Source organism: Leptosomus discolor, chromosome 4 (genome assembly GCF_034619465.1).
Source record: "Leptosomus discolor isolate bLepDis1 chromosome 4, bLepDis1.hap2, whole genome shotgun sequence".
Taxonomy (NCBI): Eukaryota; Metazoa; Chordata; class Aves; order Leptosomiformes; family Leptosomidae; genus Leptosomus; species Leptosomus discolor.
In genome coordinates this window covers 12,120,136-12,141,981 of record NC_141394.1, presented here as the reverse complement: position 1 = coordinate 12,141,981, position 21,846 = coordinate 12,120,136, and the positions used below count along the sequence as shown (strand labels likewise).

Sequence of the window (21,846 nt, the reverse complement as noted above, 5' to 3'; positions counted from 1 at the left end):
GGAAAACAACATCCAGCCACGAGGCTTTGGCAGGTTCCTGGTGGCACAGCAAAGCATGTGGCAAGGTGAGTTTCAGAGGAAGTTTGGGTTTTCTCACCCCTTACAGAAGATCATGGTGGGGAAAAGGGGTTTCCCTGGGTGAGGGAGAATGCTGGGCAGGTGGGAGATGAGTTGCTGGTGGGGGGGTGTGTGAAGTATTGCACACAGGAGACGTGATTGCTCACTGTCATCCTTTTCTTAGGTGGAGGAGTTTGCCACGCCCAAAAGCAGAAGCAGCTTCTCCAGGACTGGAGGGGCTCAGGGCTGCTTTTCTGCTGTTACAAGAAACGCAGTGAGAAATGAACCACAGGGCTTGACAAAAGCTTATTTTATACTGTCTTTTGTGATAACTCATCATTTTAGACACACGCGTTGATTTTTGGTGTCAGTCTTCAGGTGGAGGAGGAAGCCATTAGTTTTAGAACACGGAAAGCTTAGTTTCAATTACATAATTTAAAGTGTTGATTTCGTTCTGTAGTTGATGGGGAAAATTAAATCCCCAAAACTCTTAACTGAAATTCTGATGTGAGGGGGGTTTTCTCCCTGGAATGAAATGAACTAGTTTTAGTCCCAAGTAAGACGATCAATTCCTTTCTGTGTTAATTTGTTATTGCTGCTATGAAGTTTGCTGTAATTGGATACACAGAAAAACCAAAACGCTACCAAAGCCATGATCCTGTGGGTCACCATCAGGAGTGTCCATCAGGCTGGGAGCTGAGGTGCAGGTGTGCCTGAAGGGTTTGGATTGCTCGTTCTGGGCTGCGGTTCCTCAGCAGGGACACAGAAAGTGCCGCAGTTGCATCTGATGAGGGGCAGTTCAGCATCTGAAAGAAATGGAGCTGCTCAGTGCTCCGCTCTTGGACAGAGCGGTCGTTGCTGTATGGCTACGCTGCTTCTCCTCACGCTGTTCATTATGCTCTGAAAATGTAATACAGGAATTTTACTCATCTAGTTAGGAGTTTGTATTGTGTTTTTCTTTACGAACAGACACAATTTCTGAGCTCTGAGCCTTAGGGTTTGTCTTGGGGCTGTTCTGGACTCCTAGACCCTCGAGATGCCGGGTGGGAGGTGGGCTACGCGGGTGAGCTGGGTTTTTAGGCAGGGTGATGCCCCCACCCCTGCGGATCTGCCACTGGTTCTGAGCAAGCACGTAGCCAGCCCCTGCTCGCCGACGGGCTCCGCCCGGCCTCCTTACTCATTCCCAGCGGTAGACGCAGGCCCAAGGGTGGGTGGCAAGCATCATCATCACCTGGGGTTAGTCCGGGGGGAAGAAGGCCGAGCTTCCTCCTCGTGTCCTACCGCACATTAACCTCCGGCGGAGGCGGACAACCACGGGAAGGAGCGGTCTGCCCACGTTAACGGCGGGTGGGATGAAACGCGGCCGCGATCTGCGGGCAGGCCGGGGGGGTGAAGGGCAGCAGAGCCGGAGCGGAGCGCCGCGGGCTGTAGGGAAAGGAAGGGAGGGCACACGAACGGGACGGACTGGCGGCGGGGTGGGGCTCCCGCCGGCCCCGCCCCCCCCCCCCCCCCCCCCCCCGTTCGCCGGTGGCCACGTCGGCGCCACGTCGCGGCGCAGGCGCGGCGGCCGTTTACGTCGCGGGGGCGGTGGCGGGTCCGGGAGCGGCGGCGGGGCCCGGGGTGGCTGAGTGAGCTCCGCTGGCCGCGCCGAGCCGCCATGAACTTCTTGCGGGGCGTCATGGGCGGCCCTAGCGCTGGGCCGCAGCCTTCCGGTGCTGAGACGGTGAGTGGGGCGGGCCGCCGCTCGGCGGGGCCTAGGCGCTGCCGGTGGGGTGGGGGGGAGTGGCGCTGCGCCCCGCCCGGGCCTCTGCCGGCGGCTCGTTTTCGGCAGGCCGGGGCGGCGGGCGAGGGGGGGAGCCGCGCTGGGGCCGCTGCCGAGCAGCGGTGGCCGTGGGCGTCCCTGGCGCCGGGCGGTCCCGGCCCCGCAGCGGGCGGTGACGGCGCGTCCTCCGTGCTCGGGAGCCCGGCCGGGCCGGTGTTCTGCGGTGCCTGGACGGGGGCGAGGAGCGTCCTGCCCGCTCGGTCCGGGCCGGCTGGGACAGTCCCTCGGTGGCCGTCCGAGGGCGCAGAAGCCGCCAGCGGCGTTACCGTGTGGCTGTGGGGAGTTAACAGCCCTCCTGTGTAATTGCGGGAGTTCAGCCGTGTTTGGTGGAGTGTTTTGGGCTCTCTTACGCAGTCGTGGCACGTTGTCTTCTGTCACACGTGTTTGTCCGTTCCCAGATTCAGAAGCTGTGTGACCGAGTAGCGTCCTCCACTCTGTTGGATGACCGGAGAGATGCTGTGCGCGCCCTTAAATCGTTATCCAAGGTACGTACTGAACTGCCCGAAGAGCCGCGTGGGGTTTTCATGTGATGTGTTGCTTCAGAAGCTTTGTTTGATCTTTGGGCTAGGGTGTTAACTATTTGATTTTTCTCCAAACAGAAATACCGACTGGAGGTAGGCATACAGGCTATGGAACACCTCATCCACGTTCTCCAGACAGACCGGTAAGCATGGTGCTGACTTGTGGCAGCCACTTGCAGCTGATAACCTGACCCTTCTCTGCTGCCGAAACCAAGAGATACGGGCTCTGTTGTATGCACCACTAAGGCCGTTTTTTCCATCATGGGGGATTTTTATGATCACGAACTTCATCACAGCATATTCAGAGGTGAAAAGAACAGAATTCCAGGAACTTGGATGAGGGATAGAAAGACCGGTTCTAAAGTAAAGGTGGTACTGAAGTGCATCTTAATGCTTCTCAGTGGCCAGTTTCCATTACTGTGGAAAGGTAAATCCCAAATGACGATGTTAATTAAATATAGCACTTGAAATAACCCACATCAACCTGTTACTGGGCAAAAGGTGAACAGAACTGAGAGGAAATTAAGTCAACAAATGTGTGTTTTCACAGATGTGTGTCAAGTGAACTGGTAGAATAATGCTGTCACAGGGAGTAACGCAGGCATTGATACCGAAGAGCTCAAGTAAATAGAGCTAGGCTCCACGGCTGCTGTTAGGACAGGTGACACTAGTTTAAGTACTTTATGTGGGCTAGAGTGTAATATTTAGGCAGTCCAGCATTTAAAGTATCCTTGCTGTCCATCTCTCTCTGCAGTTGATTGCACTGCTGTACTTGATAGTACTCACATGTTGCAACTTGGAACGTGTTTCCAGTGCTCTGATTTAAGCTTCACATTCCACATGGTCTTGGTGCTTAGGTAGGCAAGTGCATTGTGACAGTCTTTCTGTCTGGATTTGAACATAAAGCTGGTAAACATACAAAAAACCCCAGTCGTAAGGGCATGTGTGGACTGTTTGCGTGTGCATACGTGGGAAGCATCTTCTAATGTCAAGACAAAGCAGAATTAGGAAAGCAGCAGGTCGGTGTCTAGGAGGAGGCATTACTTCCATTCCATTGGCTGGGTAGTTAAAAATGAACGTCTGGCTTGTGTGCGTCTTGTAGGGCGCAAATAGCGAAAGGGAAGGTTGTAGGAGTAACTGTCACTGACGTGAAGGGGAAGGCCTACAAAAAATTAGGTCAAGGAGCCTACTTTCATCCACTTAGCTGCTCTTGAGGCCAGATTTGAACTTTGAGAAGGGAGGCGGGGCTCTACTGATCTTGCCTTTTTGATGTTAACCCGAACCCTTCAGGGCAGGAACTTTAGAGCTCTTCTGTGTTTTTTGGGCTCCAGTTGTCCCTCTGGACTTTGTGTGACTCGAGCCGCAGGTTAAAAACCAGTAAAGTTCAGGTTTGTGTTACAGGTTCTCTGTTTGGTGTCACTGGTTGTAGAGGTGAGGCTCTGGGAACTCTTTCAGCTGTAGCAATACTAATCAAAGCCAGCTCATCTGAGTAACTGGTTGATGAATGAGTCGCAGGCTCAGCTGTCCCCGATGCCCAGTGTGACTGCCGTACTGGATGAGAGGATGGTGGTCTGACAGGAGACAGTGCTGTTGTGCTGTCATTGCTTTTTCAAGCGTATGCCTTTAGGTGTGCTCTTTGGACCTTCCCAGGGCCCACCTGAGGTGCCCTGAAGCTTTCTGCAGAAGTGGAAAATGCTCATTTCCTCCTCCTGTCCTTCTCTGGTGGTTTGGTGGGTTTTTTTTTTGCATCTCAGCTGCTTAAGGTTATTTCTGACAAGCAGTAATGCAACTTCAGAGAAAACAGAAGTCAATGATTGACTCAAGATGTCTTCTCACATGTCACCGTATTCATGCGAGTGACTCACATGTGCTGGTTGTGTACGTTGACTGTGTTGCTGTGAAGTTTAAGGTTACAGGAGGTCTAATTTGATTAGAAATATGAAAGGACCAGGAAACAATGCTGAAGTCAAAATAGTGACTTTTCCTCTGTACCTTAGCTTTATGGAAGTATGCCTTTTCAGCGATAGTTATGTCGGCCTGAAGATGGGTGATTGAGCTCCTGAGGTGAAGCTTTTTGGCCATGAAGCTGCTGATGGTTATCTTACTGACTGGAGATGTTACACACCCATGTGCCTGTTGTCTGGGACATATGCCTGTAGTTGCTGTGTTTTGTGTGCATCAGAATGTGAACATAATCCATGGGATTCCCCTCTTAGTTCCCAGTTGAGCAGAAGCAGAGCATGGTTGGGCCGTAGCAGGTGAGGCTTTATCTGTTCTCCAGCCTTTTTTGCAGGGATGGGGTGTCTGGGAGGAAAGAATTATGGGGGAGGAGCCAGCAGCAGGCATGGGTCTTTGAATTGGCAGTGTGTGTAATGTGAGAACAGTGACAAATGCAAATACTCTTTCCTAGTATGGCTTTACCAAAAATTGATAGAATAGTTCAAGATGCACAAGTGTTTGATCTTCAGTAGCATGTGTCTTGCTGGAATATGTAATAGCAGTGTGAAAACCTGAAATGACTTTGCTGCTAAGAGATGATTATTTCATACTGCAAATAAGCTCGTTGTGAAATCGGTATCTAACTGAAAAGTGATTTAGTTCTAAGACCTTCTCAGCCAAGTATGATAGCACAACTCTTAGTTCTGAGAATTATGTTAACTATTATTCATGTAGCCTTTGAGGAAAAAAAAGTAGCTGTGTCTGATCTGGTTTTGGTGAAGCAATTGTTCCTCCTCTTGGAGTTTGAAGTGACAGGCGCAAGGACAGTATCGGCTCTGTAGCAGTAGTTCTTTCCTTCCTTCTATTTGCAGCCTTGTTGCTGTGCTAGTTATTTGCTTCCCTTGTAGTGAATCACACTTGTCTTCAGCTTTTTGTGTTATAAGGCATGCTGATATTTTCTTAATTCTGAAATTGTTAGAATGAGGTGAGACACTTGTAGCTTCATCTCCTGACCTCAGTAGGGAAAAGGCCTGGTTTGCATGGCTGTACTGAAATGATGAGCGCTTCTTGTGTCCTGTTCTCATTTCTGTCCTCAGCTCTTATGCTGTTGCTTCGCGTTATTTACAGCCTTTATCCTGGAACAGAAATACACCACTTCTGTCTCCTAAATGAACATGTCATTCCACTTGTTGTACAGTTTACTTGTAGATTGCCTTAAGCTCTGTCTCCTGCCTAAGTACTTAAAACTTGTTCTATAGAAAACTGACTTCTTCTACTAGTTTTTCAGCTATGTGAAGTAGGAACTGTGATCTACTAGAGGACTTTTCTTGACTTGCTGTCTACATGTTGCCACATCCCACCAGGGATTATTTTGGGAAAAAAAAATAAAATAAACTTGCGTTGACTGTAGGACGGGTCAGTACCGCTTAACTGTTGGTGTGGGAGAAGGCACCAGGCAAGAAGTCAGCTTGATCTCTTAACTGTTTTGGTTCTACTTCCATAGCAAGGTTTTTAAATTTCAGCATGACAATTCTACTAGTGTGAAACCTAACATGAACCTAAGAGAAAGAATTCTTTTTTTTTTTTAAGGCATAAACCTCAGTTATTTACATGCTGTTAGTTCCAAATTTTTGGATTGTAACATGCTTCTCATTAAAACTTCTGTAAGAGAGAATATAAATGTCCGTACCCCTTTGATAGCTTTTCCGTGACTTGAGTTTTTAGGAGTAACAAAATGCCCTCCTTTCCACGCGTGCTGTGATTGATGACACAGAAACACTCTGCTTTTCCGTGCCTCTCTTGACAGCATAGATGATGCTCGTCTGTATTCTGACGGTGAAATGCCACGCTTACAGAAGGATAGCTAAAAGCATTTTTGAGGCACCCTACCTGGGCTGGACAATACCTGGGTGCCTTCATCTCTGTATGATTCTTCTCTGCTATTGTTCATGAGCTCAGAGAGCGCTGCACTGACATCTTGGTTGCGTGCCACGTAAAAGCCTAACTAGCAGAGGGAGGATGCCTGAGGTGTCTTAAGCTGGATTCTTGTGTTCCATGCAGGCTGCATCTTCTATGGATGTGTGAGAGACTGGAAGTCTATTTTTTGACTGATATTTCACTACAGAGTAAAAGCTGCGCAGCTTCAGTCTGAACAGAGTAATCAATAAAATGTTTCATGTGGTGAACAGCAGATGGTAGTAAGGCAGTGAACAGCAAAGACAGGATGCCTCTCTCCTCACTTTGTGATGTGTTTCTCTTTAGACAAGAGAAACAAGGCCTGCTTTTACCAAATCTACATAAAATCTGCTGCTGCTTTTGGAGCTGCTGTGATTTCCCTATCAACGGAAAGGAAAAGCAAGGCTTCAGCTTGGGTTTTTTCAAGTCTCCAGGAAATAACTTCTATCTGTTTTCCAGATGTGGAATTGTTTCAGGTCCATGAAAAGGAAACCATAGGCTTTGTAGTGTTGTGTTGAACTAAAATTAGGATAAAAGGAAAATGTAAGCAGGCTGGAAACCTGAGTGTACCTGCTGGACGAGACTGTTTACATGGACTAAAAGCTTCCTTTACTTGCTTTTGCTAACAGCTTGACAGAGGAGGAGATGATTTTTTTTTTTTCCTCTTTTGTTACCATTGCAGCCCAGCTTAAAAGCAGGTGGTAGGGGTTGAGTGACACACTGAGGAGAAATGCATGTGTCCTGGGAGGACATCAGCAGGACAAGGATTCAGCGCAAAACCCAATGTCAAAGAACAAAACTGCACTGATTGATTATTTCTACCTTTTGACTTAGTGGGAGAGTCGTAGAAGGGGAGGTGGGCTGTTGGCTTTGACAGCTGGCTAAACCCCTTGCGGTAGTGAGACAAGAAATGTAGGTACAGAATGCTCCATGCCTTCTGCTCGAAGCCGGTGCATCACCTTGAGGCGTCTCTGGTTTTCTTGGTTGCAACAACTGATGTAGGTCTGTCATCTTTAATTAGTGGTCCAGCAGAGATAGCTGACCTCAGTTAACGCCTGGCTTTTAAGGTAACTGGTTAGGTTGGTTTTTAGGCCTCTGCTCTGAACTGGCCTAGTAGCTTCTTAAAATACAAATAATCTTTGGTGTGGAGGCCTTACTTTGTGTGCCTTAGAGATGTGTGAAAGCAAGCACTGGAAAGTTCAAATGACATGTCTTGTTTTGACAGCATGCTCTTCTGATGCTAGGGCAAGACATGAAAACAGCTGACGTGTGTCCTCCTGCACTCTGAGGTGCCTTCCTTTATGATGTGAGGTTTTCTTTTCCTTTGTTTTTTTTTTTGACCAGCTGGGCTTTTGTACTTTTTTGGGTTATGCGCAGCAAAGCAAGCAGCAAAAATGGTTGCATTCCCCCCCCAAACTGTTGCGCTGAGTCCTCCTTGTAGTGTAGGATTTACAGATTGTTTAGGCTTTTTAATGCAGAAGAAACAGGTTTCTCATAAAGTAAGGCTTATTAAGAGAGGAGTCTTGGTGTAAGCAGGTGAACTAATGCTTTGGGGTTAGACTGGCTGCCCAGCAGCCACCTGGGGATGCTTGGAGTTCAAAACCCCTTAATAACTGGGTGTAGTCCAAGTTGGTGACACGGAGGCTGGCCTGTCTGTGAGAATATGCAGCCGTTGCCATTGTTCAGGGGGAGCGTGGGATTTTGGCCACTGGTTCTTGCTGGTGGGGTAGCGGGGAGGGACTTTCTGGGATGCTCCTGAAGCTTGTCTGCAGCTTCCTTGGGTGCCTTTCTGGGAAGGGGTCCGAATCCCTCACAGAGATTTCTCTTGCTACACTTGAAGAGCAGGAAATGGAAAATGCTCTTACAGCAAAGGTTCCCGTGGTCATCTTGTGTCACCAGACTTTCTGGATTTGGCCACCTGAGGGTATGGAACTGGGAAAGGGAGTTTGACTCCATTCAGGGACCGAACAGCTCATGGTTACGTGGTATTACAAAATGTATGTCACCATCGGTCCTCACCTGATGTAATGCTGCAAAGGGAACTGCTTGTGCAGAAAAACAATATTGTAAGAGTAGTTGGAAATAAGTCATTAAAGAAAAGTGGTTCTTTCGTTTGCAGTTCAGATTCTGAAATAATTGGCTATGCCTTGGACACTCTCTACAATGTAATATCGAATGACCTAGAAGAGGAGGAGCAAGGTAAGAGCTTGGTAGTAATAGTTGTGTTAACTGTGGGGGTGCTTTCCTTGGTGGTTTTGTTCAAACTACGAACTGTAATACTCTGCGACTTACTAATGCTGAGACTTGCTTTGTTATGGTGTAGCTGTTACGACAGTGCTAAAAATCTTGTTGTACGCAGCTTGCAGTAAAGTAATACTGGATCTTTTGCTTACTAATTTTTAAAAACTATGTTCTGTGAAGAGCAGCCAGGTTGTAATGGGATAATTAGTTGCTTTTTCTAGTTTGTAAATAAAGTTTGAGTCATTCTTTGCTGTTGGGAAAACACAGTTCTGTCTGTTGCTGTCAAATGGGACACTATGATCCAATGATTTAACAAGGATATCGACAGATAAAAATCTCAGGTACCTGTGATAAGGTGGCTCTATGTGAGTGTGAAAAGTCTTTTCCAGTCCTGCTGTGGCATTTTAGAAAGAGACTCTGCCTGTCCTTCCCATGACAGACGTAGCTCTAGGCACTATATAGCTAGCCTGTGAAACTCCCTGCCCCTCCTGCCTGTATTGTATTTTCTAAGGCCTTCTTTGATAGGCCATCAAAACTAGTCTCAAAGGCCAATGAAATGGTTGCAGCTCATAAAACAAACAAACAAAACCAACCAAACCAAAAAACAAACAAAACCCCAAACCCCCCAAAACCAAACAAAAACCCTTCATATTTCGCAGAAACATCGCTATGCTGAAGAAAATGACAGCAGTAACAGAAATTAGGCTTGAGCAAGAAGAATGTTCTTAAAACTAAATAGATGAATAGGAGCCATGTGTGCCCAGACTGAAGAAGAGCCAGATGTTGCTGACAAGTAAACCAGCTGTGGATTGTAACAGTTTCAGGCTCTTGAGGAGTGGATGATGCGGAGGACAGGACAGTCAGCATTTCCTGGTGTTGAGCATCAAGGACGCGTCTAGGGAATTGGGATGGGATCTGGCTGAGGGCCGGCAGGTGGTAGCTTGGGAGGAGGCCTCAATCGGAGCGTGATGTCTGTCAGATTTGGATGACCTTTCTGACATTGCACTTGTGCCTTGTTGCAGGTGTTATCTGGAAAACCACTTCTGTTCATATTTGCGAATGTGCTCTTGGCTTGATAGCTGTTTAAACTAGTAATCTAAGCCAAATGGCCATTGACTTGCTTTCCAAGGCTTTAAGAGGAAAACCTCGACCACAAATAAAAAGGGTCGTAGGAGGAAATCCATCATACCAGTTTGTCAAAAAAAAAACAACCACCACACCTGTTGGGCAAGCACGAGTACAGCGTGAGCAGCAGACTACACTTAAGATGACTGAATATCTGTGGGTTCATAACATTATGAGTTTGCCAGGGACCTCGAGTCTTTCTAGTCCTTGACAGTGCTTGTATCTCACTTTTCAGTTTCCATTACATGGAGTGGAGTGCTCCTATGAAGGGGCAAAATAGGAGGTGATACTGCTGTTTGAGTTGAATGCTCTTGTCTGCAGTATTTACCCCAAAATACTTCTTTAAAGGCTCCTTAAGTGATAAATAACCTTACAGAAAGTAGGTGAGGTTCTCCAATATGAATAAATTTCTACTAGTAAGTTGGCATTATGCTGTGAACTGTGTCCTGTCATGGTGCCTTCTACAATGAACGGTCTCATCTTTTGTAGCTGTGAGAGACTTGCAAGCTGAAACCCTTCTGTGGTAGTTATTCTTAACTATCTCTCAAATTGTCGCTTTGCCTACTTGCCCGTCTTTTCCTTGTTCATCCAGATGCCTGATCTTGATGAAAGAACAAGATCAGAGTTTTTTTGATGACAGACTTGACAAGAATGTTATTAGCAGTCTCTTTCAAAGAGCAAAGAATTGACAAACTTGAGTTATGTATGGGAGATCACCAGTGTTGTAAGAGTACGGCATTGTTTAGTTTGGCCACTTCCACAAGGACTGCCTGAATGAGTAATTGCTGCTGGAGAAAGCGAGGGTGGCTGCTTGGAAAACCTGAGCTTATGCTGCTATTGGTTGTGCTGTTTGGAAAACTATTCAACTTGTAAACCTTTCTCTTGTTTCTTTTTCTTTTATCCGCATTGACAGATGATTCTGAAGGTAAAAGAACCTTTACTTATATAAATATGGCACTTTGTTTTAGGCCTACTCACTGCTACTCACACCCGTAACACTTGCTGCTGTTTAAAAAGGACACTGTAAAGACTTGCATTGGAGCTTTGAGAAAGCTTTTTGCATTTTGCTCTAGACACTTTCTTTGAAGCTGAAGTGTCTTGCCAATTTTACTTCTCATGTGATTTTTGGGATGTTGAATGCCAGCAGATCTATGGAGATGGTAATAATGATAAATTCTTGTTTAGGATGTTATGAAAGTGTGCAGCTTCAGAACTGGTAGGGTTTAGATGGGCAAAAGCTTCTGAACAGCTTTTCTGTTTTCAAGAAGTCCTAAAGTTCAACACAAATGCATGTGCTGCATGTAAGCATCCTTCACAGTGTCTCTTTTAAGCAATGCATGTAAAAATACAGTGTTCACTTCTACCGTAAGCTACTACTAATGCTTTGTATGTTCTTTTTTTAAACTGGTTTTATCAAAATGCACTTGATCTACTTATTTTAAGATTAAATTCTAGTTTGCAGTGCTGCTTGTAAGTGATCACTAAGAGATAATCTTAATAGATGGAAGTTGTTCTCTTTATTTGAGCCCTGTCAATGTGTTGGTTTAAAGAGTGATTATGGGTAGAAGGCTGGTTGTAAGATATGTGGTGTATCCACATAAGTAGAAGATGCAGTTTCACTCTCCCTGTTTCCTTCTGTTCTGGTTCCTCTGTGGGTTTTTTTTGTTTTTTTTTTTTTTAATTTAGTAGAAGAAATACTGATAGGAAAAAGCAAGGGAGGGTGGGGGTGGGTGGACGCAACTTCAGTTTGGCCTTGTAATAGAAGAATCCTGAACTAGAGTCAAGCTTTTGGAATAAATGAAAAACTACAGCAAACATGTAAAAGGCTGTGTAAGTTGTGTATACTGCTCAGATTTGGCCTTAGCACCTGGAACATGTGCAAGGACAAGAGGAGGAATCTATAGTTCAAACACTTGCTATTTGTAGCTCGGTTTGGGTGAAGGACCAGATGTTCAGCTACAGCTCATGGAAAATTCAAAGTGAAATATTTTGACTTAAGCATCTATTTAAAAGAAGAAAAGTTTAGGTCTATGGTCTTCTGGTTTGCAGCAAGCTACAGTGCCTGCAATCCATGTATGATTCTCAGCAGAGCTGCCTCTTGTTCTACAGCAGCAAGTGCAGCAACCGAGCTCTGGTGGAGTCAACTTACCTGGGTTTTTTATTTGTTCATGTAAACCAGGAGTGACCCACGCTTGATGAGCCCCTCAGCTTCAGAGAGCTCACTTGTTGGACTTGTATTCTGCTAGATGCTACGTGCCTGGGCTAGAGTTATTTTTTGCACATGGTCTGTCCTCCCTTTTGTCATCTTTTGTTAGTACTCATAGTTCCTGCAGCTAAAAATTTACAGCAGGCTGGTGTTGCTTCTCTCTCCCTCTTGTAAGCTACCTACCCATAGGCCTGCTTCAAGGGAGAAAGGTAGCTATACAACACTAGAAAAATGATCGGCTACACTCAGGTGTCTGAAAGGCCAAGCAAAAACCTCTTTCCTGTATTGGAAATCCTTAAAGATTAGATCTTAAAAACTGATACTTTGCAGCGAATCACCATTGCCAACAGTTGGAATTGAGTTGGCTGAATTAAAATTCCTTTCTTGGCACCGATTATTTATGGCAGAGTCCTTTGATTTCTCTGTTTTGCCTTATCCCTAACAAGGTACAGAGTTTGAATGTGTGGTCTTTGACCCTTTTTATAGCTGCTCAGTTGTTAATTGTTTGTGACTCCTTCATAAGGCTGTAAATCTTGCCTTTTAAGCAGGAGGAAAAAATTCCTTGGTTTGCCTTCACTTGAGTAAATCAGACCTTTGGATTTGGTCAGAAATTCAGTGGGGTTGCCGGGTGTTTTCTGTGCTTCATGCTTCAAGCTGTTCCTGTGCCTGTGGTTTCATCAGCTAGCATGGGACGGTGTTGCAGTGCTGCACGTACATCTGTGTGATTTGTAGGGCAACCTGATTTAGAAGGTGAGCAGCAGTGCCTTTGCTGCGGCTCTTCACAAAGCACTGGGCTGCTGAGCTGCCTAGAACATAGAATAGAGCTCGGGCAGGTGGCAGCACGCTCTGGGGGACAGCAGGGGCTTGGAGGTTATGGAGAGAGAAGGCAGTGAAGCAGCGAGTTGTTCAGGGGATATGTGGGGAGAGGAAGCTTTGTAGCGAGAAGGGTCCTTGGCTGGAGCTGGGTGTGAGTGGATGTGTTCTGTGTGTTGGTCCCTCGGCAGTTGATTTGTGTTGGCTGGCTTTCTGTACTGTTGTGAGAAGCCCTGTGTAAATGCAGCCAGGCAAAGAACCAGCGTATTTTTCAAACTCAGCGAGAGACTTTTTTCATATGGGGTGGCCACTGGTGTCCTGTACAACTGAATTCCCGCCCTTACTGAGGGGGACTGGATTTGAACTACTGCTAAGCAGTTGGAAAGCTGAAGTGTCAGCACCTGTACTGGACTTGAATGAAATGTCTTCTCTCCTGTCCAGAATTAAAGTATAATAAAAAACTCATCCCTACAAATTAAAATTGCTCTTTCTCAGTTTTTTCAGTGGGAACACTTAACTATGCCACCCATTGCATACCATTGATTTGTGCAGTAGCTTTGTGAACTGTCACTTGGCCTGGAAAAACAGCAGTGGTGCAGAGATGCTGTTTGCATGTTTTCTGTTGTTTTGTGGGATGCTTTTGTAGTTGTTTTTTGGTTGTGCAACAATGATGCATGAAATAATTGTGTAAGACAGGGTTTGCGTGCTACGCCAATTCTGTGCAACTGAAGGGTAAAGAACGGAATGGCACTTCATTTTCCTTGTGAAACTAATTTGCATTGTGAGATTGAGAGGCTTTGATGCTCATCTGTTTCAAACTTACTCTCCTTTCCTGATACCTAGGTCTTTTCTATTGCTAAACCAAAATAATTAAATGAGGTGTTTGAGCTATTTAGCTTTAGATGGTTTATATTCCCCACTACTTGCTTCAAGCCTCTTGGTATGAAATGTACTTTGCTTTTGCACATTAGTGAATGGTCCTTATGAGGAATTTGGCTTCTGGATCAGTTCAGCTGCCTGTGAACGTAGCCACTTTGAGGCTTTCTGCTCCTCCTCTGCTGGGAGGGTTCTCTTTTTCTCTCTGAATTCTCTGCTCGCCTAAGGGTATGCTTAGTTATATCTGTAACGGGCAACTGATGGAGTAAGAACTGTCAATCTGGTTGGATATGATCAATGGAAATAGGTTTTTTCTCTTTTAATGCTGAAACGAGTTTGTTTAGTAGACTCTTGGTTCCCTCCTGTTTTTAAAACAATACCCCTCGACAGAAGTTATGTTTAGAATAATTTGGGTTTTCTCTTCTGTGCAAAGCTTGTGTCAGTGTTTGTTTTGAAAATACTTAATTAACATTGTAGCAGTGACTCTAAACCTTTTTGTCACCCACTACAGAAGAAAACTTACCAAAACAAGTTGATGATTTGGGAAGTCAATTCACCGAGATTTTCATTAAACAGCAAGAAAATGTCACACTCTTACTGACTCTTGTGGAGGTGAGTAACAGTATCATACGTGGAATACTCAGAGAGATGTAGTGCTGTACAGGGAGGTTATCTTAACAGATAAAGCAATGTTTCTGTCTTTCTAGTGAAACCTATGTCAAATGTGAGGTATTATTAGACATGGTGAGTGAAAACTGTGACCTGGATGAATGCCATCAGTGCAGCTTTTAAAGCAGGGTAACACTCAAAGGGGTTTAGATATTTCATTAGAAATGGTAAAAATTATTGCTCCGCAAACAGCAACTGTTATCATTCGTGCAAGGATAATTTTTGACATGATCGTTAAATGATGATGAGATAGTAACGTCTGTTGAGATGCAGTTCAAGTAGAAAGGGTGACTGCTTTCTGCTTTCCATCAACATGATACATTTAACTAATTTTCCAGTGGTTTTATCCTCAAGGACTGCCTCTTTATTCTCAACTGTCAAAACACTTATATCCAAACTAAGTATATGGTTGTACTTGAGAGGAAAAAGAGCAACATGAATATTTTTTTTTTTTCCTTTGTAGTCTATCTTTAGTAAAAAGATGATCTACTCTTCCTACGGAACTTAGGTCATGCTTTCACAGCAGTATTAAACATTAGTCAGTATATCTGAGGCTTACTCCCCAAGTGCCAAATTTCGGCCTCAGTAGGTGCAAATGCAAGTCAGGAGCATAGCTTTGTAGACTATGGTTAGTGAGTTAGTGAAATCATCGTTCTGAAATTTCTGTTTGTGGCTGACAGTCTTGTTAAACTACTTAGTGAATGTGAAAGCTTGGCTAATAAATACACTCCTGAGATGCATAAATGCAATGTGTATTTTCAGAAAAGGCAGGACATGCTTGATTGAGCTATCTGAGTTACACTAGGGCCTTACTCTACAGCAGGGTCCTGTTGCTTTTATTGATCCAAATCTGAGATCTGCAAGTTGAAAACAGCAAGCCTCTGTCCTAAAGATGGGTGAAACCTATAGGTGGGGCGCTGTGACTGTTGAAACTAGCTTGGTGTGCACTTAGGCACAGAAGTGTCATTTGATACAAATGTTAGCATAGTGCAGAGCTGGAAGCTTGCAGTGTGTTTTGTAAGTTTTCTGTTCTCTTTCTCTGCAGATGCCTTAGTTCAGTGTCCTCTGTGCCAGCAGTTCAGGCTTTGTCCTGTACAAGTCAGTTTTAGAAAAAGCTGTATAAACCATTTAGCCTGTTTGGCAAGATGGTTAGAAAATGGATTAACTACCACCTCTCTTTTGCAGCGAGTGGAGATGTTTACCTTGGCCAGTGCCTGAGGAAAACCCACACATGCTCAGTTTTCATTTATAACTAGGAACAGGGTTCAAAAAGACTGCTTGTCCAAATTGGTGATCTACTGGCTTCCTTCGAGGCAATGCTTTAAAACCAGCAGGGTTAGAAGTACAGAGAGCACTGTGAGGTGACTCAGTTGAGATGTGGGTCAAATCACCAGCTGCTGAATGAGTTTGAGCTAACCTGGGGAACCCAAAGGCTCCAAGTCTGTCCATGGACTCATTAGTTCTTGACCCTTCTCCTGCTGACAAGATCCAGTTTTAACAGAGAAGCTGCTGTTACTGTTTGGGAATAGGAAGAAGATCCAGAAGGGCTTGCTTCTCTTTCCCTCTTGGATTTCTGGGTAATAGGAGCCGATCCCAGAAGGAACAGGCTGACTGGTTTTTAGAAAGAAGAAATAGCTGGGAAAACTACCCCAGAGGAGAGGGAGGAAAGCAAACTGCTGGGAGCTCACGTTGCTGACAATCAGAAAGAACCACAGAATAGGATAGTGTTTTGACTTGCTGGCCACGTGCTATAATGGGATGGATGAAAAAAGAAATGTATAGATGAAATTCCTTATCCGTTTGGTGTTTATTCTTAACTGCTGTCTAGAGGAGACAGTTGAATACAAAGTAATCTAGTACTTAAGGTACTCCTTTCTGTCTTCGCAGGAATTTGACTTCCATGTTCGTTGGCCTGGAGTGAAACTACTTACATCTCTTTTAAAGCAGCAAGGACCTCAAGTACAGCAGATAATTCTTGTCAGCCCTATGGGTAAGTGGTTGAGTTTATTGCTGATAAACTTGAAGCTGGAAACTCAGCATACATCATGGAAGAGGCTAGAGGGGTGGCAATCAAGATATTTTTTAACACCTCCAGCCTCAAAAAGCTCTTTTTATCCCTTTTTGCAGGTGTTTCCAGACTCATGGATTTACTAGCAGATTCTAGAGAGGTTATACGAAATGATGTAAGTACAGAACAAAGGCAGTGTATCCTCTTAATAAATAGTAACTGTCAATTGAATTGCTTAGTACTTGTGCAAAATTTGGATTAAGTTAAATGAATGCACGTGAAGAAATCCTTGTGGTTGCTAACTGGAATATTTCGTTCCTCGGTTGAGTTGGGTGGCTTTTGGATGTCTCGCCACAATTCACATAACAAAGTCAAACTGTTACTGTGTATTTAATGCAAACATTGACCCTTGTGTAGGGTTTTCCTGGTATGTTAGCTGGTCTTTCTCTTGGCCTTCTGTCGGGTTTCCTTCAGTTCTTCCTCTTTACTCATCAGATGCCAAAATGCTCTAATGACAGAAGAGATGAGGTGCTTTACAAGTTCCCTCTTTCTTCTGTATAGCCACTTAGCATCCTTTTCAACAGTACTGTGCTTCCAGTTTGAAGTGCAGTGAGCCATGAGCGAACTATTGTGTGGTGTCCATGATGGGTTTTGTTAGAGGTGCTGAGTTGCAGGGCGTGCAGTTCTGTCCTGTGATTCTGGCCAAGGATCATGCTGCTGATTTTAGCAGCCTTCTTAGAGCTGTGACTTGTGAAGAGCAATGTAGTTCTAGTAAAACTAAGTTTAACCTCTTGTCTCCCCGACCCGTCAAGGGAGTCTTGTTGTTACAGCAATTGACGAAAAGTAACGCAGCCATACAGAAGATTGTTGCCTTTGAAAATGCCTTTGAGAGACTTCTGGATATCATAACAGAAGAAGGAAACAGCGATGGAGGTACAGAAAAATCTAAGACTTATTCATAGCCTTGTGCTTCTGCACAGACCATTAGGTGATAATGTTTAAAGGCTGATGTTAGTATGCAATTGGAGCTGGGTCGGAGGGTAGCAGGATCAAAACATACAGCCTGGTCATAACAAAACAAGCAAAACCAGATTGAGCAAGCAGGCAGGGTTTCAGCATCTTTTGAAAACTAGTCCTGAGATACTTAGTTAAAACATTAATTTAATTTCTCTGAGCATATCTGTGCGAGTGTGTGTCCCTTAGGGTCTGGGAATGTATATGCTTTGAATGGCAGTGTCAGAATGCATGTGCTGCATTTGTCACTTACAGAGTTAAGCATCTGCATTCCTCCTGCAAGGTCCTTGGATGCTTGGAGTGGCTGCAAGTAACAGCTTGCTGAGCTTCTTCAGCCTCACTAATAACTTGAGCTTTCTGGGCAGTTCCTTGCCAAATCATTTACCTGTTGTGGTGGGGGAAAAAAAAAAAGGATAAAAAAAAAATGAGCTAAAAGGATGCAGCATGTAGGTGCTCTTTTTTTTTTCTTTATCAGCAACACATTATGAGTTTATCACCTCTTGTAGTTTGCTATAGGATCTATTTCAGTAACAAGACAGGTTGCTTGACCTTTCTGTGGGCTGTAGGAGCAGTTAATGCTTCTCTCCCAGCTGAATTATTCCAGGTTGGTTGGCATGGTAGGATTAAGCAAACCTTTGATTCAAAGCTGCTATTTTTAGGCAGTCAGTAATTTTAGGAGACTTCCTAAGTGCTATGAGTTTCCTGCTTCCCCCCTTCTATGTGGCCATTCCTCCTGTGCGTTACCAGCTGTTGCTCTGCAGCAGGAGTGGGAAAGGGGAATGTGACAGCTGGTCTCTCTTTGATCTCCCACTCCCAAGTCTGGCACTACTTGTGTGTTTTCAGAAGTGCAAGGAGTAAATCTTCTGTCCTTTCTGTCAAGTCCAGATATGGAGGCACCCAGCAGTACCAGAAGCAGTCTGCCTTCATTCGTCTTTGCTTCTGGACAGACTTGTCTGAGGATTTTCTCTTTATAGAGTACATAGTTGATTAGCATCTGTAGTGCTTTTTCAGTACAGATAAAACCTGAGGGTAAACAAGAAAAGTTATTGCAGCTCCAGGGAGTTGAGTTTGAATTGGCTTATTGTAAGGGCTATTTGTAAGAAATGCTTCTCCACCAAAATAACATAAAAAGTAGCTTTGAAATGAGTTGAAGATGTAGCCAGTGATTAAAGAGAATGAATGTGTAATCCAGTAAGAATTGCTGCATTTGTTTCATGATGCAGTTCAAGAGGAACTTCATTTTAGTGCTTACAATACACAGAGAGAGTAGTACAGCCTGACTGAAGTAGCTATACTTCAAGACACAAAGTGGCTGTGAGGCTTTGTTTGAAGTTCTTCCCATTTCTACCCAATTAACTCATACAGACTGAGTATTCTTTGGAAATAATGTTTGTGCTTCAGACTCGTGGAAGAAAGACAATTATGATTTCCTTGGAAATATGCTGGATCAACATCAATGTTTTTAATTTAGAGTGACCTTCAATTATGTTTTGATGCATGAGGTTCACAGTTCTTCATCCAAATCTAATGTTTGTTAGAATGAAGAGTTCAGAAACTGTGTGATATTTAGCGCACGGAGAAGCTAGTTAGTATTCCACGTGTCATCTTTTGATTTATCTTTTTTTTTGTCTCACCAGGAATAGTAGTGGAAGACTGTCTCCTCTTACTACAAAACTTGTTGAAGAATAATAATTCTAATCAGAATTTCTTCAAAGAAGGTTCGTACATTCAGCGTATGAAGCCTTGGTTTGAAGTTGGAGATGACAACTGCGGGTGGTCTGCACAGAAAGTAACTAATCTTCACCTAATGCTGCAGGTAAAACACTTCATCTAACTCCTAACTACCAGTGTCAACACACCTTCAGCGCTCTTGCAATGAAGAGTAAGTGTAATATAACAGTTAACCACAAAATCCATGGGTTGTCTTGAGCTCAGAACTAGCTACCAACATTCACGAGACGTACTGTTGCCCAGCTGAATTGGTAATGGCTGGTATATTGCCTGACTTCATGTCATGTAACATAAGATGTAACAGTGATTTGAGTGAAGCACATAATTAGGGGTGTTCTGTATATAAAAAAAAAATCCTCCTGTATGAATTCATGTATCGCTACAGCGCATAACTGAGTCCCAGTAGCTGCCTTCACAGTGGGTCTGTAACTATTGATTGTTGGGCATCTTCCCTTCTGCTCATCCCTCCAAAAAAATGAAGTAAGGTCTTCCTGTTCTGTGGCTCTTTGTGTGGAAGCTGAACATTAATGACGAAGGTAGGGTCTCACTTTCTGAAAAGTAGCTCTGACAAATGGCCAGCCAAATAATAGAAGTTACAGCTTGATTTCTTATCGCTTAATTGCAACGTTTGCGATGGAGTCAGATATTTGAAGACTTTGGAGGGCTTCACTGAACTCAAATCGAACGGCCATACGTAGTAACGAGATGAACGTGCTGTTTAATTGTTGTCTTTATCTCTGTGTTTAGGAGCAATTCTATTTCATGGCTAATCTTCAAATGGTTAAATTTGTTTTATTTTGCATTTGAGAAGGTCTCAGGCTCTCTTCACATAGAAATATTTCTTTTTTTTTCCTAGCTTGTGCGGGTACTCGTGTCTCCCACAAATCCTCCTGGTGCTACCAGCAGTTGTCAGAAGGCAATGTTTCACTGTGGGTTGTTACAGCAGCTCTGCACAATCCTGATGGCAACTGGAGTTCCTGCTGATATCCTGACAGAAGTAAGAGGGAGCACATAGATGTAGGGATGACAGCAACTAAATGGGTGAAAGCAGGAGTCTATAAGGATAACTGGCTGCTGCGGAGCCAAACAGAAATTACAGTATTTGCTAAGAAAGTATTTTAGCTGCCAGCAATGTCAGCTTCCTGGGTGGGCAACATCAATGCAAGATAGTATTTTACACTATATTCTGCAACTAGAAAGTACTTGGATTTGCTTCTTTTTTTCCTGTTGGATTTCCACATATCCCAGTGGCTGAATTGATTCGTGTTTTTCCCTGTTTTGAGGGTGGTTTTATTTGTTGTTGTTTTTCTCTTTTGAGAGTGGCTAGAAGTATTCTAACTCGGCAGGTTTCCAGCGATGAGGTATTTTTAGCTTCTAGAAAGCCCTGTCAGCAGTGTAGGATGAGGTGTTTTTTCCCTGGATAAAATGATGTGCTTAGATGGAGCGTAGACTGATTCCTTTGGTGTGGCCTCCATTCAAGTTCTCTCGAAAAGGTTTCACCTTTCAACTTCTTTAAAATGTCCAGTTTAACTGGCTGTCATTGCAAAACTGATCCAACAGAGAATGAAGTCGGAGGGAACTGGGTAGGATAGAGCTGTCTGAGCTTGCTGTGCCTTTGCCTTTGCTCAGCATGCTTCACAGCTGTTAGTTGTTTGGATTTCGTTTGAAATAGTTTTATTGAACAAATCTCTGTGCTGAGACTTGGTATGTATTTTTTGACACCAAGCTGTCGGGGTGATCTTGAATCATTTTGAGAGATCTAGGTAGTAGATTATGGCTCCCACTTAACTAACTGTCCATTTAATGTTTTTCTCTGTCCTTTCTGTAGACCATTAACACTGTATCAGAGGTCATTCGAGGATGCCAGATGAATCAAGACTACTTTGCTTCTGTAAATGCACCTTCTAATCCACCAAGGTAAAGGAAGAAAAGTGTTTAACTGTGTTAGGTAACGATGCATTGGTATGGGCAATGACAGCATAATCCAAAGGACTGTTTCGGTTCAGAGTTTGGAATTACGATACAGAGCAACAGCTTTGAGTTCACGCTGGATGTATTAGATATGGCATGAAGGTGTCAGGTGTGTTTCCACAGAGATGAGGCCTAGAACTGATATTATTTGCGATGTGGCACCTGAAAATGTGAATGAGCAATAGCTGAGAAGTTCCCAGGTCGGGATAAACTGCCACTGTCAGCCAGAGGACAGTCTACAAAAGGATTTAGAGGCTAGGAAAATAGGCAGGTAATTGGTATTTACTCAGGCTGGGAACAGCAAGTGTTAGCTTAATGAGATCTTAATCTCAACATTTGAATAGGAGGGTGAGGGTAGAAAAAAGAGCATTCTGTATTACAATCTGCTAGTGGCCTTATGAGGTATCTTCTCCAGTATTACTGAAGCTAGCAGAGAGCAGCAGGGGGCTTGATGGGGAAACAGAAGTTCTGTGGAGGATTCTAACCCATTGCAGTTGTGTGTAATGATTCTACTGGTTTGCGTTTTAACTAACCAAAAAACTTTGGGATTAAAATCAAAGGTTTTACTCAAATATTTGAAATGGTAATAGATGGAGTAGGCAAAAATCTCTTTCCTTACCCGGAGAATATGCTCCAAACTGGGTATCTGCAGTTGTTGTGGTTCACAGCTTTGTCCTAATGGTTTTTCTCTTTCCTTTCCAACCAGGCCTGCAATTGTAGTACTTCTGATGTCCATGGTAAACGAAAGGCAGCCTTTTGTGCTACGGTGTGCTGTTCTCTATTGTTTCCAGTGCTTTTTATACAAAAACCAAAAAGGACAAGGAGAAATCGTTTCAACACTTCTGCCATCTACTATTGACGGTACGCAAAGCTAATGTCTCGGCAGGGAATTGTGAAC

General features: G+C 44.1%; 1 protein-coding gene across 4 annotated transcripts in view; it reads left to right on the top strand.

The window, feature by feature from the left end:
- The first annotated feature begins 1,714 nt into the window (after window positions 1–1,714).
- USO1 (USO1 vesicle transport factor) overlaps window positions 1,715–21,846 on the top strand; it is a 34,476-nt gene continuing 14,344 nt past the window's right edge. For 2 of the 4 annotated variants that reach the window (XM_086463987.1, XM_086463986.1), the window contains exons 1-13: window positions 1,715–1,780; window positions 2,278–2,364; window positions 2,479–2,543; window positions 8,414–8,493; window positions 10,574–10,585; window positions 14,067–14,167; window positions 16,112–16,214; window positions 16,352–16,407; window positions 17,045–17,165; window positions 18,884–19,062; window positions 19,834–19,974; window positions 20,806–20,894; window positions 21,655–21,809. In XM_086463987.1, the coding sequence (XP_086320113.1) occupies window positions 1,715–1,780; window positions 2,278–2,364; window positions 2,479–2,543; window positions 8,414–8,493; window positions 10,574–10,585; window positions 14,067–14,167; window positions 16,112–16,214; window positions 16,352–16,407; window positions 17,045–17,165; window positions 18,884–19,062; window positions 19,834–19,974; window positions 20,806–20,894; window positions 21,655–21,809 (1,255 nt within the window). The remainder of the gene's footprint in view (window positions 1,781–2,277; window positions 2,365–2,478; window positions 2,544–8,413; window positions 8,494–10,573; window positions 10,586–14,066; window positions 14,168–16,111; window positions 16,215–16,351; window positions 16,408–17,044; window positions 17,166–18,883; window positions 19,063–19,833; window positions 19,975–20,805; window positions 20,895–21,654; window positions 21,810–21,846) is intronic. The other 2 variants (XM_086463988.1, XM_086463985.1) reach the window with 1 other exon arrangement.